The sequence below is a fragment of the Vombatus ursinus genome, unplaced genomic scaffold (assembly GCF_900497805.2).
Source record: "Vombatus ursinus unplaced genomic scaffold, bare-nosed wombat genome assembly UNPS02014821.1, whole genome shotgun sequence".
Taxonomy (NCBI): Eukaryota; Metazoa; Chordata; class Mammalia; order Diprotodontia; family Vombatidae; genus Vombatus; species Vombatus ursinus.
In genome coordinates, this window is record NW_020954599.1 from 8,416,895 (window position 1) to 8,441,054 (window position 24,160).

General features: G+C 37.4%; 1 protein-coding gene across 3 annotated transcripts in view; it reads right to left on the reverse strand.

The window, feature by feature from the left end:
• The window catches only part of CENPE (centromere protein E), an 89,626-nt gene that overhangs the window by 23,068 nt on the left and 42,398 nt on the right, over window positions 1-24,160 (reverse strand). For 2 of the 3 annotated variants that reach the window (XM_027837558.1, XM_027837557.1), the window contains 14 exons: window positions 23,771-24,097; window positions 20,196-20,402; window positions 18,017-18,175; window positions 15,444-15,734; window positions 13,654-13,812; window positions 13,223-13,513; window positions 12,953-13,087; window positions 11,794-12,084; window positions 11,509-11,667; window positions 11,079-11,369; window positions 10,785-10,943; window positions 7,972-8,262; window positions 7,696-7,854; window positions 5,250-5,540 (listed from right to left, as the gene is read on the reverse strand). In XM_027837558.1, coding sequence (XP_027693359.1) covers window positions 5,250-5,540; window positions 7,696-7,854; window positions 7,972-8,262; window positions 10,785-10,943; window positions 11,079-11,369; window positions 11,509-11,667; window positions 11,794-12,084; window positions 12,953-13,087; window positions 13,223-13,513; window positions 13,654-13,812; window positions 15,444-15,734; window positions 18,017-18,175; window positions 20,196-20,402; window positions 23,771-24,097 — 3,210 coding nt within the window. The remainder of the gene's footprint in view (window positions 1-5,249; window positions 5,541-7,695; window positions 7,855-7,971; window positions 8,263-10,784; window positions 10,944-11,078; window positions 11,370-11,508; window positions 11,668-11,793; window positions 12,085-12,952; window positions 13,088-13,222; window positions 13,514-13,653; window positions 13,813-15,443; window positions 15,735-18,016; window positions 18,176-20,195; window positions 20,403-23,770; window positions 24,098-24,160) is intronic. The other variant, XM_027837559.1, reaches the window with a different exon arrangement.

Here is a 24,160-nt window from a genome sequence, read left to right on the forward strand (position 1 = left end):
CACAAAATAGGAAAAAAAATTAAACCAGATTGCTCCCAATTATCCCCAGTCTCTGTCAATATAAGAAGCTCTTGAAAAATAATTAGTAGAAATCCATGCATTTGCATGAAGCTAAGTTGCATGATTTTATGGTTATAAATATTTCTTAGTATAGTTGTAGACAGGCTATAAATAATTATCTGTCAGGCACTGTGCAAATAACGTTACAAATATCTCATTTGATGGATGAGATACATAAGGGATAGACATAACAATTTCGTTTGGAGAGATCAGGAAAGGCTTTCTGGAGGAAGTGGGTGGCATCTGATCTGAGCAGACTGAAGGAATAGACATATTTAAAGAGAGAAGGAGGGAGGGAAGAGAAGGAAATTAGAAAATAGCTAGTACTCCAGTTTGGTTGGAATGTATAGTGTGTAGATGGGAGTGGTAGGAATCAAATCTTAAAAAGTAAGCTGTAATCTAATTGTGGAACATCTTAAAAATCCAGAATAAGGCATTTGCATTTTATCCCAAGGCAGTAAGTAGGAAACCACTTGTTGACTGACGTGATCGGACTTGTAGATTAGGAAGATCAATGCTGTTGCTGTGTGAAATATTCTGGATATTCCCACGTGGATGGGTATATCCTCTCTGGAGGATTTATGAAAGGATACATCCAAGGATCAGACAAGATGGGAAGGCATAGACTGTGATCTGCCCCATTTGAGGGAGTGTCTACATTGATGTATTTGCAGAGAAACTAAAGAACTGAAGCTATTTTAATATTCGAGGTGAGAAGCGACAAGGGACAGGTCTGGGGAAGAGGAGGCCCTGTAAAAAGTGGGAGAGAAGTATAAGATATTGTGGAGATAGAAATTGACAGGACTTGGCAACTGATTATAAGTGAGGGTGACAGAGATGGTAGAGATAAGTTGGGTACCTAGGAAGAGGGGAGAAACAGGGAAGTAGGGACTGGGGACAGGGTTGGGGTTCTAAGTCTTAGAAATGTGTTTGAAGTGCCAGGGGAATGGTCCAACAGGCAGTCTGAAATCCAGGCCTAGTGTTCAGGAGAAATTTAGGGGTTGGAGATATGGATTCAGGAGTGTAACAGCTGAATCCATGGGAGTGGATGAAATCACTAAGGAAATGAGCACAGGGACAAGAGATGAGAGTCCTGAACAAGCCCAAGAGAGATTTAAGGGGTAGGAGGAGGAAGAAAGACTAATGAAAGAAACTGAGCAATGTCCAGATAGGTGGGAGAACCACGTAGTAGTGTCACAGAAGTCAAGGAATGAAGGAAAAACTACCGAAAGGTAGGGGCCAAGGTGGGCAGGAGGGAGAAAAAAGACCTAGTGGATATAGTAACTGAAAAGTGACTGGATGCTTTTAGTCAGAGTCAATAGAAGGCAGTGTCAGAGAGATTTGTGACTTAGGGAGGCAGCCTGCTAAAGTGGATATACCAGTGGACTGAAAGTTAGAAGACCTGGGTTCAAATCCCTCCTCAGACAATAGCTGTGTGGGTCTGAGCAAAATACTTAACCCCTCTCAGTTTCAACTGTAAAATGGGAGTTTAATAACACCTAATTCACAGGGCTGTGAGAAACAACTTATAAGATAACATGATGCTTTGTAAATCTTAAAGTGCTATGTAAAGTTAGCAACCAGGTGCTCTTTCCTTCTCTTGGGCAGCCATTTTAATTCTGTTGCTCCTAGAGTAAAGGTCATTCTCTGTTGTCAGCTTTCATCTCCTCTACTCCATACAGAAGCTCCAGCCTTTCTCTGACCATCTTCTTTGCCCTAATATGGCTTTAAAAGCCCTTCCTGTTGCCTTTAGCTTCACTTGCCAGCCTCAGCTCATTCTGGGCTTTTTCCATCCCGACATATTTTTAAAGCACCAAGAACACTCATATTCACCCTTGATGACTTGCTTTGCCCTCCATCTTTTGTATGTATCTTTTCTGAAATGGTTCCCTCTGCAAGATCTATTCAGAAGACTGTTCCTCTTTATTGGAATTACTTATCCCTTTGTTTCTGCAGAATTTCACTCCCTAAAGTCTGAAAATCTGGTTCAGCTACTTCCCCTGCAGGATTTTAGTCCAAGGGACCTACCTATCCTTCCTCTAATCTCTGAAATCTGCTCTCCCCAAATCTAGGCCGCATGTCAAATTCAGCCTAATTGATACATCTCTATTGCAGAATGTAGGAGACCGTGATCACTCTTACTCCCTCTCAGGGGGTTCCCATCATTTCCACCCTTGGACCTATTTCTTCCTTACTGGTCAGATCAGATTTGCCTCACTTCCTTTCTCCCCTTTACCACACATCATCAGTTGCCAAGTCTTGTTGGTACTATCTCTCCTAGTTGTCCTTTCTCTCTACTCATATGACCTCAGCTCTAGCTCATGTCCTCATTACTTAGTGATCTCATCAGCTGCTATGGATTCAATGATGTATTCATCTAATCCTAATCTACAATTGTCTACTGTACATCAGGAACTGGATGTTCCATAGGTATCTTAAACTCAACATGTCCAAAATTGAACTCATTACCTCTACCTCCCCCACCTCCTGCTGCAACCCTCTCTGCTTCCTAATTTTTTTTTCTTACTGTTGAGGCTACTACTTTCTTTCCAGTTACCCAGACCTACAATTTCGGTGTTATCCTCAATTCATCTCCCTCATCTCTCTCTCTCACTCTTCCCTTCCCATCCAATCAGTATTCTAGTCTAGTTGCTTTTATTTTCTCAGTATCTCTTGTACATGGCCCCTTCTCCCCTCTGATACTAACACCACCCTAGTGCAGGCCCTCACAACCTTATGCCTGGACTACTATAACAGCCTTCTAATTGGGTTTTTTGCCTCACCTAGTAAATCATTGATACTTCAGCAACCAAAGTCATCGTCCTAAGATCAAGTCTGACCCTATTACCCCCACTATTCCATTTATTCCAGTGGCTTCTCTTTGCCTACAGGACCAAAAATAAAATCTCTGGTTTTTAAAGCCCTTCATAACTTGGATTTGCCCTCCCTTTCCAGTTTCCTAACACCTGACTCCTGTTTACACATAAACACACACACCTAGACCAAGGTCCCCTCCTTCCCAATAGGAACTCTTGTGGTCCACTGACACCAGCCTCTTTGCTGTCTCCTCACTCAGTGTTTTTTATTGGTTATACCCCATGCCTGGAATACTCTCCCTCTTTGCTTCAAAACCCACATAACATCCTACCTCGTACAGGAAGCCTTTCCCAATCTCACTTCATGCTACTGCCTTCCCTCTATAACTATGTCCAATTTATCTTGTATATGAGCTCGTTTTTCCATATTTGTTTGCATGTTGTTTTCCCTCACTAGACTGTGAACTTCTTGAGAAAAGGAACTGTTTTTGCTTGTCCTTGTATCCCTTGTACTTAGCACAGTAACTGGTATATGGCAGGTGCTTAATAAGTGCTTATTGACTTGGACTCACTTGGAACTCCATTTCCTGGCCAGGCTGTTCCATAAGACTGGAATACCTCTCTCCTCCCCCTGCCTCTCAGTATTCCCACCTTTCTTCAAGGTTCAGCTCCTATGAAAAGTCTTTCCTAGCTCTTAGTACCCTCTCCATCCTGCTCAAATTAATCCCATATTTAATGATCTGTCTACCTGCTGTCTACATACATCCTTTATATAATAATCTGCCTACATTTCCCTAGTAGAATAAGGTAGGATCAAGGTATGTATATCTTTTTAGTGATGGGGATGCCTTTATAGATAAGGAGCTCCTAAAAAGGGATAGAAAACAAGAACAAGAGAATGAACAAATGCCCCAAACCCTAAAAGCCACATAGGAGAAGGCCTCATGGGTATAAATGAAGGGATTAACCTTGGCAAAGATGAGGGCCACTTCATCTTCTGAGATGGGAAGCAGAGGATATCTAACTAGCTAAAATTTACATAATGCTTACTATTTGTCATGCACTATACTAAGCACCTTATTTCATTTGGTTCTTACAACAACCCTGGGAGGTAGGTGCTATTATTATACTCATTTTATAGATCAGGAAACTGAGGCAAAGAGAGATGAAGTGACTTTCCCAGGTCACACAGCTAGCAAGTGTCTGAGACAGGATTTGAACTCAGGACTTCCTGATTTCAGGTCCAGTGCTTTATCCATCAGGCCACCTAGCTGCTGGATAAACTTCTGGGTGAAGATAGAAGTTTTGTAGGCTGGGAAATGAAGGAGTTTAAGACATATGCTTTCTATCTTCTCAGAAGAGTAGGAGAAGATTTAACTGTTTTGAACAGAGAGGTGAGATGAAGTTAGGAGATAGTTTCTTATGGAGGGAGTTCAATAAGATCATTTACGAGGACTGTGAGGCAGCAATGAGGGCTCAAGTGATGTTAGGTATGGGGCCTGGTTAAAAGGTCTAACCATTATAGGACCAAGACCCTAAAGAGAGGGAAGTGGAAACACACATTTCATTTTCTTGAAGAGTAAGACTGGGGGTACAGAGAGATTGAGGAACTGAAGGTTTTATTCAGGGCAAAGAACAAGCTAAAAAGAATGAAGGCAATGGAAGAAGTAGCCAGACAGAAGACTGTGTGCTCAGCAGAGACTCTGAATGTCAGACTTCAGCCTTTAAGACCTAGCATAGTTCAGAACAATGGTAATATCCAAGAAAGACCACCTTCTATGGGTAGTTGAGAGACAGTGGAGATGAATAACATGGGACGTGAGGATGCTGATTAACTGGTAGATCAGGATGCTAGAAGAATCATCAAGATGAATACAGAATTCACCCTGAAAGACGGCAGGTGTTGGGCTAGAGAGAACTATGATACCTTTTAGGTACTGAAGGTACTGAAGTCATTCTGGAAGGAGGGAGAGTGACTTGGAGGTTCACAGATAGTACAAAAAGAAGGATCTGAACAGCATGACATAATTGGATAGTACTTTCTAACCAAAGCAGGCACTTAATAAATGCTAATTAATTGGTGAATTTGATTATTAAAAGCCCAGTCACAAAAGGTACATTGGACTTACAGTGAGAAGGCTGGATTTTAGCTCCAGGCCCAACAGCTTATTAACAAGAACAACAGTTTTTTCATTTGGAAAAAGAGATAAGAGTAGCCTGGGCTATCTAACAAGGTTGTGAGGATCAAATGAGGTAAGTGAATGGAACACTGCATGATTCTGAAAGTCATCATTCGTGGCTCCCTTCTACAGCTGGAACCCTCATCTGTGTTCAGCCAACAGTCGTTAATCAACAGGGCAAAACAACTCTCACCAGGGCTCCGATCTTCCTTAGACTTTCTTTCAAATGGTTTACTTCCATTTGGAGAATCTTCTCTGTCTCCTTCAGGGCATCTCTTTCCTTGATGACAGTGTTCATTTTACTAAGGCTTGAATCAAGTTTCTGAGTCAAGTCCAGTTTCTCTGCCTCTACCACGGACAATGTGTGAGTCATGTGCTTCAACTGCTCCGCCATCTGACTCAACGATTGCCTTTGTAGCTTCATCTCATTCACCTCTTTTCTCACACTAAGAAGCATCTCTTCTGTTTCTTGAAGCTTTAGGATCTTGAGATATAGATTAAAAAAAAAAAGGTAAATGATATGTAAATGTAGGGGTAATTTTTCTAACACTTCCATAAGGTAGCTCACAGAAACCTAGTCTATAGTAAGCCTTATGTAATTCATTATTTGCTTTCTCTAGATCTCCTTGAATACTGAACATGTGAGCTTCCTTTTCTGACGATCCCCTTTCATTTTATCAGTAATCATTTGCATCTAAAGACAAAGTCATATTGGATTACAACGAATATGAGAAATTCAGAGATCTATGGGGAAGAGCCATATGAACTCACACAGAACAAAATAAGTAGAATAGAAGAATATCTATAATGACAATAACAATAACTGGAAAGTTCACTAAAAGGAAACAATATGGAGTAAACAAATTATCTCATGTAATCCTCAAAAAAATCAGGAGAAAAACAGGTTACAGCTTTCAAAATGATGGGTAGGGGAAAAAAATCCTAACCAGGGAAGATGCAGAAGAGGCAAAAAGACTCAAAATTATCATTCTGTGTCAATACAGTAAAAATGATGACTACCTTAATTACTATGCAGTTTTAGGGCTTTAGCAATCAAATTACCAATTTACAGAGCTAGACAATACTAAATAAATTCCATAACTATTCTATATGTATTTATAACTATTTTTTACAAGTCTGCACACAAAGAATACTGAGCTCAGGTGTCTTACACAGGGCATCTTTCTTCTTAGTTCAATATAATTCAATACAACAAGCATTTGTTAGGTACTTTCTAGGTTTAAGTCAGGGGCTAGGTACAGAGGATACAAAGACGAAATGCAAAATAGTCCCTGCCCTCAAACAGTTTACATTTCTTTATGTCTGGGGCACAGCCAATCCAGAATTTGTTTTTACTTAGCTATGAATAACTGTTACCAGGACTGTTTTTCTTTTTCTTTTTTTTCTTCCACTGTGTGAGGGACAGTAAGATGGAAAGAAAATTGATTTTTATTCATTAAACATTTTAATTTAATTAAAGAAATAAAATCTTGCTCAGATGAAAAAAAAGTTTATATTTATACTATGGAGCTACAACATGTGCAAAGATAAATACAAGATAATTTGAAGAGAATATGAAAAAGTAGGGGGAATCAGGAAAACTTATTCACAGGAAGTAATACATAGCTGTACCTTAAAGTAAGTTGAAGATTCAAAGGAGTGGAGGCAAGGAAGGTATGCATTCTATGTAGTACTGGGGACAATTTGTACATTGGCAAGAGATGGATTGATGAATTCTGGGAGAGCAGATAAGCCAGGCTGGCTATAATGCAGAGTAAGTGAGGGGAGCAACATGAAAAAACTTTGGAAAAAAGCATTACTGATTAAGGTATGGCCAGACCTGTGCATTAGGGATACTAATTTGGAAGCTCTGAGGAGTATGGACTGGGGAAGGAGAAACAGGGAGAGCAATTAGAAAGCTATAGCAATAGTTACAGTGAGAGGATAGAGAAGGTAACAGATATGAGAAGTGCTGCAGAGGAAGAATGTCAAGACTTCTGGATATATTCTGGAGAATATATCTAGCTATATTAGATATGGAAGGTGGGGAGGGTAAGGAGGAAGGAAGAGTTGAAAATGACTCCAAGATTGTGAACCTGGGAAATAAAGTATATCTGTTGAAATTGGCATCATTATTTTGGAGAAGAAGGAGGGGAGAGAGAGAAAAAAGAGGAGGAATGAGTTTAGGGGGGAAAGGAGCTCTGTTTCCAAATACGCTGAGTCTGAGATACCTATAAGATATCCAGGAAGAGCTTTCCAGCTAAGGATGCAGGACTTATTCGTTAATTTACTTAGAGAATTCTAGGGAATCAATAAAGAAACTACCTAAGACAACAGCTTAAACAAAATAGCATTTTACAAAGTAAAACCATAAAAAATTAGCAGCCTTTCTATAGAGAAATAAGAAAATCCCAAAGGCAATAATTGAAATGAAGTCCATACTAAGTAATTACAAAATACATTAAACAGTTGGTCTAGTGTGTCAAGGGGTATGAAGAAGGCACTGGAGAGGTTGTTATTTCCTTTAAGACTATCACGAAGCTTACTTTGGCAAGGTCTACTATGTTTTCCAATAATATTAAAGCAATATACATAGAATCCTGTCAGACACTCACCCAGCTCAAAAAACCCAAACCTACCTTTTCCTGCCGTTCTGCATTGGTTCTCTCTAAAGCTTCTTGACTCTTTGACACTTGAGCTGTCTTCTCTGAAATGCATTCTTTGAGTTTATCAATCGTCTCTTGGTGCTCCTTCAGACACATCTCAGCAAATTTCAGTTCTTCTTGTGTTTCTTGGTTCTTCAGTATTAAAGGAAGATCCAAGATTATATTTATAATAGTATTATCCTAACATTTCTTTGTCCTTTTAAAAAGTTGGTTGTCATAAGAACACATGTACTAGATTGTGATGCTTACCTTGGCTATGAGGTCCCTTATAGTTTCTTTCAGTTGGTCCCTCTCTACATGAAGAGCCTCTTGCGTCTTTGTCAATTCATCTCTCTCCTCAGTTACAGAGGTTGTTTCTTCTAGACTGGCTTGGAGTTTCTGAGCCAGCTCCAGGTTTTCCATCTCTCTCCTCTCCAGGGCAGAATCTTTAGACTTCAATTGCTCCTTCAACCGTTCCACCTCTTTCACTTTTTCCTGAGCCTCAGTGACTTCTTTTCTGATACTACAAACTTGCTCCTTTTGCTCCTGAAGCTCTTGAATCTTGTTTCAAATTAAAAAAATACATACATACATACATACATATATATATGTGTACATATATATATATGTACATATATATAATATACACACATATATACATATATACACACACACATATATGATTTTACTATAAACAGTTACGTTCTGAAAGGCCCACTGGGTCACCCAAAAAGATTAAGACATGGTATTCACAACTCCATATGTTACCCAGCCACAAAAAATAAATCCATCATCTCCCTCCCAAAATCCCCATCCTGCTCCCCAGGTTTCTCATCTCTCTACACGTTCAGAAGATTTTTACACCCTTCCAGATGCCCTCTATCCCCGCCTGTTTCCTCCATATTAGGTCTTCCTTCCATGCCCCCTTTTCATTAATTATTTAATTGTTCCCTCTTACTTTTTCCAACCCAATTTTGTTTTTCAGAATTACCCCAGCATACACAACTTAGCCCCAAACTTTCTTTCACACTACTTCAGTAATGATTACAGTTTTAAGAATACTGATAACATTTTCATATATATAATAAGTAAACAGTCTGATCTTAATGAGCGCCTTGCAATTAATCTTTAATGTTCTCCAGAGGAGAAAGTGAGGCTGGTGACTTTGCACAGCCCTCCCTCACTTAAATCCAATTCACTTGTGAATCATGACATCACCTTCCTGATGCCATGGTCCTCTTCAAGAAATAACAATATTTCTCCTGGATCTTTTACATCGAATTTTCCATTGAGTTCTGGTCTTTCAGTTACAAATACTTAAAAGTCTTTCAGTGTGTCAAATGTTCATTTTTCTTCATTCAGGATTATACTCAACTTTGCTGGATAAATTATTCTTGGATGCAACCCCAGGTCTTTTGCTCTTTGAAATATGATGTTCCAAGAACAATGACCTTTTAGAGTAGAAACTGCTAGGTTTGTGAAATTCTGACTCTATTTCTGCAGTATTTACATTGTTTTTTTTCTTGTTGCTTGCAATATTTTCTCCTTAACCTGGGAATTTTTAAACTTGGCTATGACATTCCTGTTAAGTTTTCCTCCTGGGATCTCCTGCAGGTGGTGAACGGTAGATTGTTTTCTACTTCTACTTTACCCTCTTGTTCTAGAATTTCAGGACAATTTTCCTTAATAATTTCTTGCAATATTGTGTCCAGATTCCTTTTTTGGTCATAACTTTTACGTAGTCTGACGATTCTTATATTGTGTCTCCTTGGTATGTTCTCCAGATCAGTTGTTTTCCTAATAAAATGTTTCAGATTGTCTTCTATTTATTTTTAGTTTTTTTATTTTATGGTGTCTTATAATGCCATTCAATTCCTCTTCAAGTTTTCAAGGAGTTATTTCCTTCCTTGAGATTTTGGACCTCTTTTTCCAATTGGTTAACTTTCTTTTCATAATTTTCTTGGATGGCTTTTATTTTTTTCCTTAATTTTTACTCGATCTCAATTTGAATTTCTTTTTATGTTCGTCCAAAAACTCTTTTTGGGCTTGTGACCATTTGATGTCACTCTTTGTGGTAGGAGTGACTTTTTTTTAACTTCACTATCTTCCTTTGAATATGAACCCAGAACTTCTTTTACACCAAACTAGTTATCTGTGGTCGGGTTCTTTATCCTTTGCTTATTAATTTTTATTTTATTTTTAGCAGCTTATTGTAATCAAGTTTTGATCTCAAGTTGAGGGTAATGTCGCCCTAGGTCTCTTTACAGTCATTTTTCTATTATTTTCTAAATTCTGTCCAGGGGTTTGGGGAGAAGGGATTAGGGGGGCGGGGAGACTCGTGGAAGGGTGGGTGAAGTGAAGGCTGGAAGGGTAGGGGGAGAAGATAAGGTAACAGGGATAGGGTAAAAAGAGACTGAGAAAGAAAATAGTGAGTGAGAATAACATGGAGGGAAATTCACAAATAGTAATTATAATTTTGAATGTGAATGGGATGTTTATAGCAGCTCTCTTTGTGGCGGAAAAGAACTAGACATTGCAAGGAGACCTATCAATTGGGTAATGGCTAAACAAGTTGTGGTGTATGGTTGTGATTGAATACTACTGTGCTTTAATGAAAGGTATGGAAAGACTTGCACAAAATGATGAAGAGTGAAGTGAGCAGAACCAAGAGAACATTATATAAAGTAACAGCAATAACGTTTTAAGGATGACTTTGAGCGCCTAAGTTATTTCTACTATTATAAATGCATAAATTAAAAATAAAGGAGATACGATGAAAGATGCTATCTGCATCCAGAGAAAGAAATGATAAATAGAAAATTTTACATTATATACCTATATCTGTCTAATGGTAGCCATCGCTAGGGTGGAGTGGGAGAAGTGAAGAAAAAAAAAGAAATTCACAAGGCAAATTTGTTGTATATTTGTAGGGAATAGCAAGTTGTACATGGTAGACTTGCAATTTCATGTGAAATCATCTTTTTTATTGTACTGTGTTATGGAAATGCTAGTTTTGTCCTGTGAATTGAAAAAAAAATAAATTTGTAATACAAAAAAAAGAAAGAAAGAAAAAAGAAACCTACCTTTTTCTGCAGTTCAGCATTAATTTTCTCGAAAGCTTCCTGAATCTCTGACACTTGTGCTGTCTTCTCTGAAACACATTCTTTTAGTTTATCAATTATCTCTTGGTGTTCCTTCAGATCCACCTGAGCAACTTTTAGTTTTTCTTGTGTTTCCAGATCCTTTTGGGAGTGGGGAGGAAGGGAAGATCCATGAAAAATATTTATAGTATGATTGTACAGACACTACTGTCTCTTTTTTGGAATACTAGTCTCTCATAAAACCAGTTATTAGATAGGGGACAAGGTGATGCTTACCTTGGCTATGAGGTCCCTTATGGTTTCTTTCAGTTGGTTCCTCTCTCTGTGAAGAGCCTCTTGTGTCTTTGTCAATTCATCTCTCTCCTCATTTACAGATGTTGTTTCTTCTAGACTGGCCTGGAGTTTCTGAGCCAGCTCCAGGGTTTCCATCTCTCTCCTCTCCAAGGCAGAATCTTTAGACTTCAATTGTTCCTTCAACTGCTCCACCTCATTCACTTTTTCCTGAGCCTCCGTGATTTCCTCTCTGACATTAAAAATTTGTTCCGTTTTCTCCTGAAGCTCTTGAATCTTAATTCAAATTTAAAAAAAAAAATGAATTTAGCATAAACAGGTATGTTCTGAAAGGCTCACTGAATTACTCAGAAAGATTAGGACATAGTCTTCACAACCTCATTGGTTACCCAGTCACAAAAAAAAAGAAACCTACCTTTTTCTGCAGTTCAGCATTAATTTTCTCGAAAGCTTCCTGAGTCTCTGACACTTGAGCTGTCTTCTCTGAAACACATTCTTTTAGTTTATCAATTATCTCCTGGTGCTCCTTCAGATCCATCTGAGCAATTTTCAGCTCTTCCTGTGTGTCCAGACCCTTTTGGGGGTGGGGAGGAAGGGAAGATCCATGAAAAATACTTATAGTAAGACAATACTGTCTCTTTTTGGGAATACGAGTCTCTCATAAAACCAGTTATTAGATAGGGGACAAGGTGATGCTTACCTTGGCTATGAGGTCCCTTATAGTTTCTTTCAGTTGGTCCCTCTCTCTGTGAAGAGCCTCTTGTGTCTTTGTCAATTCATCTCTCTCCTCAGTTACAGAGGTTGTTTCTTCTAGACTGGCCTGGAGTTTCTGAGCCAGCTCCAGGTTTTCCATCTCTCTCCTCTCCAGGGTAGTATCTTTGGACTTCAATTGTTCCTTCAACTGCTCCATTTCCTTCATTTTTTCTTTAGCTTCACTGACTTCCTCTCTAACATTAAAAATTTGCTTTTGTTTTGCCTCAAGTTCTTGAATCTTGTGAGAAATGGAAAAATGTTAAGTACGTTTAATTTAGGATACAGTTAAATAGCTATTTAGGACCCAGCAACAACCCTTTTAGGGCTGTATCCCAAAGAGATCATACAAATGGGAAAAGAACCCACATGTACAAAAATATTTATAGCAGCTCTTTCTGGGGTGGCAAAGAATTGGAAATTGAGAGGATGCGCATCAATTGCAGAATGGCTGAACAAGTTGTGGTATATGAATGTAATGGAATACTAGTATGCTATAAGAAATGATGAACAGGCTGACTTCAGAAAAACCTGGAAAGACTTGTATGGTCTGATGCTGAGTGAAGTGAGCAGAACCAAGAGGATGTTGTACACAAAAAACAGCCACGTTGTGTGATGACTAATATTGATTAACTTAACCCTTCCCAGCAATACAAGGATCTAAGACTTCTCCAATGGCTTCAGGATGGAAAATGCTATCCACACCCAAAGAAAGAACTATGGAGTTTGAATGCAGATGGAAGCATACTATTTGCTATTTTTTTTCTTCCGTTGTGTTTTGTTTCCTCTTTCTGGTGGTTCCTCCTGTTGGTTCTAATTCTCACTCACAACACCACTAATGTGAAAATATGTTTAATAGAATGTATATGTATAGCCTATATCAGATTGTGCACCATCTTGGGGAGGGGGGAGAAAAATTTTAAACTCAAAAGCGTATGGAAGTGATTGTTGATAAATCAAAATAAATTAATAAAAAAAAAATTAATAAAAAGTAAATAGTTATTTAGGTAAAGCCCACGATGCTTCCTAACAAGGTCAATGCAATAAATTCAGAACTCAGTTAGTCAGTTTTTCAGCACTGCAAAAAACCCCCAAAAACCCAAGCTCACCTTTTCTTGCAGTTCAGCACTAGTTTTCTCTAGAGCTTCTTTCTCTGAAATGCATTCTGTCAATTTGTCTAATGTGTCTTGGTGTTCCTTCAGATCCATCTGAGCAACTTTTAATTTCTCTTGTGTTTCCAGATCCTTTTGGGAGTGGGGAGGAAGGGAAGATCCATGAAAAATATTTATAGTAAGATTGTACAGACACTACTGTCTCTTTTTTGGAATACTAGTCTCTCATAAAACCAGTTATTAGGTAGGGGACAAGGTGACGCTTACCTTGGCTATGAGGTCCCTTATGGTTTCTTTCAGTTGGTCCCTCTGTACGTGAAGAGCCTCTTGTGTCTTTGTCAATTCATCTCTCTCCTCAGTTACAGATGTTGTTTCTTCTAGACTGGCCTGGAGTTTCTGAGCCAGCTCCAGTTTTTCCATCTCTACCCTCTCCAGGGCAGAATCTTTGGATATTAATTGCTCTTTTAGTTGTTCTATTTCCTTCATTTTTTCTTGAGCTTCATTGAATTCCTCTCTGACATTTAAAATTTGCTCTTGTTTTGCCTGAAGTTCTTGAATCTTTTGAGTAAAGAAAAAAATGTTAAATTTGTTTACAGAGTCATTTAGGAAAAAGCTTGTGATGTTTCCCAGCAAGATGAATGCAGTATACTCCAAACCCAGTCAGTCAGTTACTCAGCCCCCCCAAAAACCAAACCTACCTTTTCCTGCAGTTCAGCATTTGTTTTCTCTAAATCCTCTTGATCATTCAATCCTTGAGCTGCTTGCTCTGAAAAGCATTCTTTCAATTTATCCATTGTCTCCTGGTGTTCCCTGAGGTGCAGCTGAGCAATTTTTAGTTCTTCTTGTGTTTCTAGACCCTTTATTGTTAGAGGAAATCCCAAGAAAATGTTCACAGTAAAAGTATATGAACACCACTGTCTCTTTCCTAAAAGACTAGTTTTTCATTCTGGAAAACAACTTAGTATGATATTAGAAATGTCAGTGAATTATATACTCTTTGATCCAATGACATTACTCATTGGCATAGCTCTGAATGGAATAGACCCACATACAGAAACCTACATACGCTATATTTTTTTGTAGTGAAGTCCTGGAAACAAAGTAGGTACTCACTGATTGGGTAACGGCTGTACAAACTGTGGCACATGAAAGTAATATTATAGGTTTATGCTGTGAGAAATGAGGACTATGAAGAACTCAGGAAAATTTGGGAGATATAGTAGGAGATTATGTGGAGTTAAGGGAGGAGAACCAGGAGTACAAATTATATAGTGACAACATTAATGCAAAAGAAAAACAATGAAATGTCAGAACTCTGATCAATGCTGTAACTAGTCATGATTCTGATGGATTGTTGGACGGTTGGTATAGTTTCCTCCTCTAAGTAGAGAGGCTGCGGACCATAAATGCAGAATGAGATATATGTTGATAGACACGACTTATATTTTGATTTCTATTAGTAGCTCAATTGATTTGTTTGGAAGGATGGTTTTATTGGCATGCTCTGGGAATGGACAGAGATGTGTTAACAATAGCATCAAAACATTGAATTAAAAATTGATGACTTGAGTCTCATAAAAAATACTTAGTACATAAAAAGTAGAAATGTTGGAAGGGTCGTGAGAAGAGAGTCATACAAACATATTTTGGTGGAACTGTGAATTGTTGCAACCATTCTGAATGTTGACTTTGAACAATATAAGAAATCACTAAACTCTGAATGCCTTCTGACCTAGTGATCCCTCTAGTGGCCTTAATACTCCAAGGAGGTCAAAGACAGAAAAAAAAAAAGGTCCAAAATATGCCAAAATATTAGTAGCAGAGAACTGGCAATAAGTGGGCAACAGCCATTAATTGGGAAATGACATTACTTTTTTTCTTTGACAATAATTTACTATTATTGTGCTTTAAGAAGTGAAATTCAGGGAAATATGGCAAGATTTTGGTGAACTGCTGAAGAATGAAATAAACATATTTTTTTAGTTTGAATATATGGAATAACCATAACAATGAAAATGAAAAGGTTGCTAAAAGGAATTTGAACTCTTAGAAAATGGAAAATTTTGGAAAGTCCCAGAGAATACACAATTAAATATAATTAAATATACACAATTAAATATAACTCACCTTCTTGCTCAAGGTAGAGAAGCAGGAAAATGTTAAAAGAGAATGTTTACACATAAACATACACGCACATATACAGGCGTGTGTGTGTGTGTGTGTGTGTGTGTGTGTGTGTGTGTGTGTGTGTGTATACTGTTATTGTTTCTTATAAAGGAAGTTTCAGTCTGGAAGAGGATTTGGAAAAAGGCTTTCTTTTCTTTCCTAGAAATCAGTGATGTGATGTACTCAAACAAACATTTATTACTTGTCTACCATGCACAAGGCATTCTGCTAAGCACTGAGAGGCACTGTTTTAAGTGCTGTAAAGTCAAAATACATTAAAAACAAAACAAATTTACCAAGTGGAGGAAAATGTGATACTTACCTTAGTTACAACTTCTCTGATATTTTCTTTGAGTTGGTCTTTCTCCAATTGGAGAGCTACCTGTGTCCTCTTCAATTCATTTATTTCCTTGGTTACTGATGTTGTTTCTTCCAGACTCCCTTGGAGTCTTTGAGCCAGCTCCAGGTTCTCCATTTCTACCCTCTCCAGAGTGGAATTTGTGGATTTTAACTGGTTCTTTAATTGCTCTATCTCTTTCATCTTCTCTTGAGCCTCAATGACTTCTTTTCTAACATTTAGTATTTGCTCTTCTTTTTCTTCAAGTTCTTGGATCTTAAAATAGAAATGTGTTCATTAAGACTCTTATTTTACCTTTATTTTCTGAAAGAAAATGTTTTCAAAATTAAGGCAATTACAAAACTTACGGGTGTAAAGTAAAACTAGTAAGAAGTAAACTCTCAATCAAAGAGAGCAGCAGTCACTGGGATTGTTTCTGAAGGATCAGGAAAAGTAAAAGTGGGAGTGAATACAAGAGAGAAAAAGAAAGATAAGGAAAAAAAGGAAAAACATCACTAATTTCTTATTCTCAAACACTAAGGTCGGATTAAAGTCTTTAAGTTTATATGTTGCTATGCTTATCTCTTCAAAAAAATGCTAAAAATAGCTATTTGAAATGGTAAGCTTTCAATGGGCAAAGGAATAGACTGTTTCACGCTGCTGTGTCTGGATTAGCACGGTCTAAATAAATAGGATTTGGTGATTATTCAGAAGAGAATGAAAAGAGCTCATACCCCCATCCCCACTCCCACCAATAGAACTTATTCTTTATGTATGTAGATGAAATCTTTCTCTGTGTGTGTATGTGTGTGTGTGCACACACGTGAGTGCTGTTTTTAAAATGTTGTCTCCTTTAATAGACAGGGTTGTTAAGAGCAGCTCCTCATTTATTTTAATGCTCATTAACAGACTAGCTTATATCCCTTGCAATTAATCTCTTCTCCCTTTCTCTCTCTCTCTCTGCATGTATGTTTATATACATATGTAAACACACATATATAATCTATAATATGACAAAGTAACATAAAATAAAAGGATAGTCAGGTCCTTGGGGACTTACTAAAATACCAGAGGCAAAATGAAATCTTACTTCAACTCCACCTCTCTATCAATCGCCACTCGTCTTGACTTTTGTCATTGTACTGATGACTGTCGGAGACAGAATGAGGCTGATGACAAATTCACAAATAAGCCAGGAAGACAATCACTCCACGATTAGAGAAATGCAAATTTCTTTGAAAACACTTTGAGATATTATTTTACACCTATCAGATCGGCTAAAATGATAGAAGAGGAAAGCAACAAATGGTGGAGGGGATGTAGAAAAACTGGGACACATTCACTGTTGGTGGAACTGTGAACTGATCCATCCATTTTGGAGGGCAATCTGGAATTATATCCAAAGAATTATTAAACTGCCTACACCCTTTGACTCAGCAGTACCACTACTAGGTCTATTTCCAAATATGACAGGGAAAAAGGAAAAGAAGTTAGATGTTCTAAAATATTTATAATGACTCTCTTTGTGTTGGCAAAGAACTGGAAACTGAGAGGAAGCCCTTCAGTTAGGGAATGGTTAAACAAGTTGTATATGACTGTGATGGAATACCTACTGTGTTACAAGAAATGCCGAGTTATTTAATTTTAGAAACACATGGAAAGACTTGCAAGAAATAATGAAGAGTAAAATGAGCAGAAACAAAAGAACATTGTACACAGTAACAGCAATATTGTTCTAAGAACTTTGAACAACAAAGTCATTTTGAGTATTACAAATACCCAAATCAACTACAATAGATGGATGAAGGAAGGAAGATGCTATCCACCTCCAGAGAAAGAACTGATGAACAGAAGTAGGTATAGAATGGTTTTTCATACATATACATATTTTTGTCTAATGGTAGCTTTCTGTAGGGTGGATTAGGGAAGGAGGGAGGTAGGGAAAAAAAGTTCACAGCAGAAAACAAAAGAAGACTTAGAAGGAAGCACAGGAAAGTGGGTAGCTTTCGCAGTATTTATTACCTCGCTTATTAAAAAAAAAAAGTAAACAGTGTGAAATGGAGTTTCATGGTTTCATATTGAATCCCCTTTTTATGTTATGCTGTGTACATGGAAATGTTCTTGTTTTCTGTTTTTTGGAGTTAAGTTCAACATGAATAAAAAAATTTTAAAAATGATTACAAGGATGATTCAGAGAAATCTAGGAAGATTTGTACGAACTGATGTACAGTGAAGCGAGTAGAACCAGGAGAACCATTTATATACTATTACTATAAAGACAGCCATGAAAGACTTAAGAACTCAGATCAACACTGACCAATCATGATTCCAAAGGACTAATTGATCAATCATATTGCCTAGCTCCTGACAGAGAGGTGATGGATTCAGGATGCAGCAGCATAAGACTTTGTTTTTGGATGTGGCCAATGCAGGAATTTGTTTTGCTTGACTATTCTTATTTGCTCTAAGGTTTTGTTTTTCCCTTTTCAGGTGAGGGAGGTAGAAGGGAGAGAAGGTATATTTTTATTAATTGAAAAATTTTTTTTTTAAAAATTCACCTTTTCATTGAGTTTTTCTTCTGTGTCTGCCAATCTCTCCTGAGTCATCAAAAGTTCTCCTTCTTTCTCTGCAGTTTTCCTCCTTTCTTTGATGACTGCCTCTTGTTGTTGTTTAAGTGCTGCTCCAATATTTCTTAATTCCTCTTGATTTTCAATAGTCTAGAACAAATCCCAAAAATGAAATAATAGAATTAACAAAGCAATGTAAGTTCAGTATTGAGAAAACAGATCCAGAATCAACATTTCCTGTTACTTCACCTATAGAAAAAAAAATAGGACAACCTACAACACATGATGACTCAAATAATTTAACAGGAAGGCTAGTGAGACTGTTTTTTGGTTCTCATGCTTCTCTTTTTCCTTGGCCACATTCTTTTTTTTTTTTAAATTAATTAATTTATTTTGAATTATCACCAATCACTTCCATAAGCTTTTTCCCCCCCAGAAGTGACCACTCCCTATATCACTTTTTTAAAAAATTAATTTATTCTAATTTATCGACAATTATGTCCATAAGCTTTTGCATTTAAAATTTTTCTCCCTCCCCAAGACATTGTGCAATCTGATATAGGCTATACAAATACATTCCTATTAAACATATTTTCACATTAGTGATGTTGCAAGGAAGAATTAGAACCAATAAGAAGAACCACCAGAAAGAGGAAACAAAACACAACAGAAGAAAAAAAAATAGCAAATAGTGTGCTTCAATCCGCATTCAAACCCCACACTTTTTTCTTTGGATGTGGATAGCATTTTCTATCATGAGACTTCTGGAAATGTCTTTGATCCTTGTTGACAAGGGCTAAGTCTATCAAAATAAGTCATCTCTAATCAATAGTGATTTAGTGCATTTTTTCATATAACTATAGATGGCTTTAATTTCTGAGAACTGCCTGTTCATATACTTTGACCATTTATCAATTTATCAATTGGGGAATGGCTTGTATTCTTATAAACTTGACTTAATTCTCTATATATTTTAGAAATGAGGCCCTTATCAGAGAGACTAGTTGCAAAAATTCTTTCCCAATTTTCTACCTTCCTTCTAATCTTAGTTGCATTGGCTTTGTTTGTTCTAGGTTGCACATCTGACCATGTGACCACTCTACCAAAAATCTTCATTTTTGTTGATATTGCTTGTAGGATAAAATACAAACTCATCTAGATACTTAAAGCACCTCTAAATTTGGTTCCAACATACCCTTCAGCATTATTTCCTGCTACTTCCTTTTACAGACAATCCAGACAAATTACCCTACTTGCTGCTCCTAGAACTTGGCATCTTATTTTACAAATCAAACCTCATGATACACTCTGTAGTAAGTAGGTTCTTTACAATCTTTATCTTGAAGAGTCTACTGCAGGTGCTGCCCTTTGTGAAGCCTTCTAGAGTCCCAAATTGTTCACTTTCCCTGATGACAGGACCATAGGTTGGCTTGTCCATGTAGCCACCATATTCTCATAGTAGAATGGAAGGTTCTTGAATGAATGAATTGTTTCTTCCTTTGTCTTTGTAAAAATCCCAGCACCTAGCACAATGACTTTTTAATAGCAGGCAATAATAAACATTGGCTGAATTTTGCGAGTTGTGTGCACATATATAGCTTGGGTTATGTAATAGAGGTTATTGGAAAAGATAAAATGAAAGCTTACTCTTGTCAGTCAGTCTTTATTCTGCAGATTCTATGACTGACATATCCCCTCCAAGAAGCAGCTGCTGGCTCAGTGGACAGAGCACTGGGCCTGGGGTCAGGATGAACTGAGTTCAAATCCAGCCTCAGATACTTCCTAGCTGTGTGACCCCGGGCAAGTCACTTAACCTCTGTTTGCCTGACAAAAGGATCCACTGGATCCATTGGAGAAGGATATGGCAAACCACTCTAGTATGTTTGTGAAGAAAACCCCATGGACAGTACTGGCATGCTATTGTCCATGAGGTCATGAAGAGTCAGACATGACTGAACAGCAACCACCCGCCCTCCAAAGTGGGAACTTTGTTTCCTATGAGTCAAAAGAAGCTCAGTTCATAATTAACCACTGTCCATAACGAACTTCTCCTACTCAATCCAAACACTCACTGCCCCAAGATGCAATGTTAAAATTTCATGAGAAAAATAAACAGGAACAACATATGGTGAGATACTGAAAAGCACACACTTTGTTAAATAAACATTACCATTTCGATATTTTCCTCCAGATCAGTTTTCAATTGATTCTTTTCGGCTGTAACAAACTCCAACATTTGCTGTAGTTGATTATTTTCCTGTATTAAGGAAGAAATTTGTCTCTGTTGTTGAAGTAATTCATTGTCCTTCTCATAGTCTGTTAGAGACACGAGATTTCTTGGGGCTTCCAAATTCTGTCCTTCATTTAGCTTGATGGCCTATGAAGACATTAAAGAATTTTTAGTGTGATAATGTGCTGTTTGGTTTATAATCAAAGATGAAGTTGATTGTTTATCTACAAGTTAACATCTGGCAAGCTGCAGATAAGAAACAATAAATATAAAATGAACCACATTATTGAATATATTATATATACATGTACACATACATGAACACATGTATATATACATGCATATACACAAGGGCATACACATATGTGCACATATGCACATGCATACAGACACACACTCTTTATAGTTTACAGAACAAATTCGTCACAATAAGGAGATAGTACAGGTATCTATTCCTAAAAACAAGGTTCCGGTGTCAGATTGGAAGCCTGAGCAGGTTTCTTAATTTCAAGTATGGTGCACTTTTTACTAAGCCATGCTGGTCACTATCTCTTTTAGTGGATAGTTCAATGTTGTCTATCCTTCACTGTCAACAATTTATTTAAGGTTTCTGGCTCTAGATACTTCCAATAAAGACACTTTTTAGGTTTCCTGTGGGTGCCTTCTTGCCTCTTACCAGTTAAGTCATAGCAAACAATATAGTCCTTGAACCAACCTCCACAAAACCCCAAAACTCAAATCTCTCAGGAAAAGGGGATTTAACTTTTCTTTTCTGTGTGCTTTTTATAGGAATCATGTCGGACAGGGATTGTAGAAGGATAATGTCTTTGGAACAGTATTAAATAGGAGGATGAGAATGGGTTGCATTCCATTGGAGGAATTGCATAGCATTTTCAATGATCACAAGTTGCCTGACAAAAAAGTCCATCTTTTAAAAACCATTACTATTCTGGGGATGCAAATCCTGGGATGAAAATCTTGGAAGATTCAACATTGTGGGTGACCTGAAGAATGGATAGCTGCAAGGCTGTTCTAAGTAGGCTGCAGCATATTGCCAACAGTGATTTGCTGGCAAGAGAAATCACCAAGGATGTGTATGAGGTGAGTAGGAGAGGGGCCTATGCTGTGGTGAAAGTTAGACATAATGAATGTAGAGCCCAACTACTGCACTACTATCTAAGAAATATTACAAAACTTAGTGGATGGCCTGTAGCACCACGCTATGGGCATCCTTTAGTGGGTAGATGCGGATGGACATGGGCAAGAAAGTACAGGCTAAAGAGTCATGGATAGTATGATATCTGTCCTGGTGAAGAGAATACCTGATAACAACAGTAGCCATTTAATAAAGTATACAATCTTTGCTTGATTGTATAAAGATGTGCATAGATTTCACTTATTTTATCTCTTCTTTTCTCTAAGAGATGGAGAAAACCAAATTCACACAGGTAGTATATTATAAAGGCGAACTATCCTTAAATTAAAGTAAAATTTTTATTATATGCTAAGAATAATTATTTTGGGGGTAATGATATGTTTTCAAAATTACAATAAAAAATATGATCTGATACGTACTTTGGTTCACAGACAGCTTTTTAGGATTATATCTATTCTGGAGCAAGGCATGGCTACAAAAATTCTTTATCCATAAACTTAATGTAAGTCCCCATTACCCAAGGCTAAACCAAGAACTAACACGAGGGCTGCTGGCAAACTCAGTGCCTGCCAAATGATAATACAGTGAAACACATGCTCTCTATAGTGGCCAGATGTAAAGCTGTGACAATATTGAGCAGATGCAATCACTGACTTTATTTCTCTGATAGCCACAAGTATTGTCAGATTAGTGCATCAATGAATGCAATTTGCCATCATTTATTTTTGCTATAAATAAAACCATCCACAAAGAACGAACCTAGGCTATCAATGGAAAAATTTAATCTTTAAAAAACATTTATTAATATCAAATAATTCTTATCCTCAAGGAGATTATGTTTGATACTGTGGGAGATGATATGTAAATGTAAACACATGAGCTAAGTTTTGAAGGAAACTTCAAAGATTCTTTTTCAAAGTCCCAAATTTTCCTCCTCAAAGAAGCTGGTGAAAAGAAGGGCATTCCAGGTGAGAGGGATAGCCAGTGCAAAGGCAAAGGCACCAAGCATAACATTTGTGAGGAAAAGAAAGACATATTTTAAAAATAAAAATAACTGAAAATGAGTGATTGATATGAAGGTGAGAGATCTGCTTAAAATATTTAGCAATCAGATTTTCATGACATGAAAAAATGAAACAAAAGAATTTTTACTAAGTAGAGTTAATATCGACCTGTGGTATAGAAGTGTAATCAAACAGGTGGGGACTTTAAGGGCAGGGACTGTTTCATTTTTTAATCTCTGTATCCTCAGAACCTATCACCGAGCTTAGTACAAGATAGGAACTTATTTTTTTGAAGAGCTGAAAAAAGCAAACACCTGTAATGTATTCTGATCTAATGAATTCAAATGAGGGCTCTCTATCTAAATAGACAATAAATGCAGAATAATGCATTTTACTTTTCCTTGCAATTCATGAAGAATTTCTTCTTGGGTTCCCTGAACATCTGAATCATCAGATTCTCTTGTGGGAATGCTGGAGGTGTTCATAATTTCCTGACATTTCAGAGATTCAGAAGCATTACTAAGTTCCTCCTGGGTACCTGTGTTCTTTATCAAAAGATACAGAAACAATTTCTACAAGAAAAATATGAAACAATAATTTTATGGACCCCAATATTTCAGTTTGTAATGCAATCCAAACCCTTTCTCTTATCAAGTTCGTGTCTTCCTGAGAATCTTTCCTGAGTTGGTCTTTCTCTCTCTCTAAGGTCTCTTGAGGTTGTTCTAGAGGATCTTTTTCACATGTACCAAGTCTTCCTTCAAGACTTTCATGAGGTTTCTCAGTAAGTAACAACTTCTCCATCTCTACAGTCCCCACCCCAGAATCCCCACTATTTTGCTGCTCTTCCAACTTCTGCTGAGCCTTACAAAGTCCTTCTCTCACTTCGAGAAGTTTTTTTTGTTCAAGGGTCTTTCATTGGACTTTTTGAGGAAGCTTTACAAAAGGAATTAAAAAGCGTGGGAGGTCAGTAAAAGAGTGGAAAATTAATAACATGAATCCAAATGCATTAATTCTTCCAATATCCTTGATTCTGGAAGTTCTCCCTCTACCAACAAAGGCTACAATGTTGCTACAGCTAGAACAACCTTTAAGAGTTGCACTATTGCCAAAAAATGTCATCCCTTGGAGCTCAGTCTAAAGTCAAACCTCTAAGTGTAGCTAGGTTATTTGACAACATAATATCTATTACTGAGACATAGTTGAAGCCTTTCCAGTCTGGTTGGACATAGTAGTTTGTGCACAACCTTCACAGCCTTTGAGAACCCAAGGTCATCCTATGCCCTAACAAGGAATAATAGGATAGTAGGATAATAGGAGGCAACAGAATTTCTTGCAAAAGGAGATAATTCACTCACCTTGACGTGTGGCTCACTAACCAAATCATCCAAATCTAAAACAACTTCATGAGCTTCTTCTGATATAGTTATAATCTGGTGTTTCATTTTCTCCATCTCTTCAAGCATAGTAAAATAATTTTGTTCCAACTCTCCATGGTATCGTTTAAAATCTTGGTATTCCTGAGTGGTGGTTTCATGGTTTGACTGAGAAGCCGCTAGCTCTTCTTTGGTTTTCTCAATTTCATCAAGTAGTTCTTGGATCCTATTGTCTTTATAAACTACTTCAGTAAGAAGTTTATCCTTTTCTGCCATTATCAAATCCAGCTCTTCAGATTTTTCAACTCTCTACCAATAAAATGAGATTAAGGAAATGTTAGTTAAATTGCACTGTACTTTGGAAACCCATTT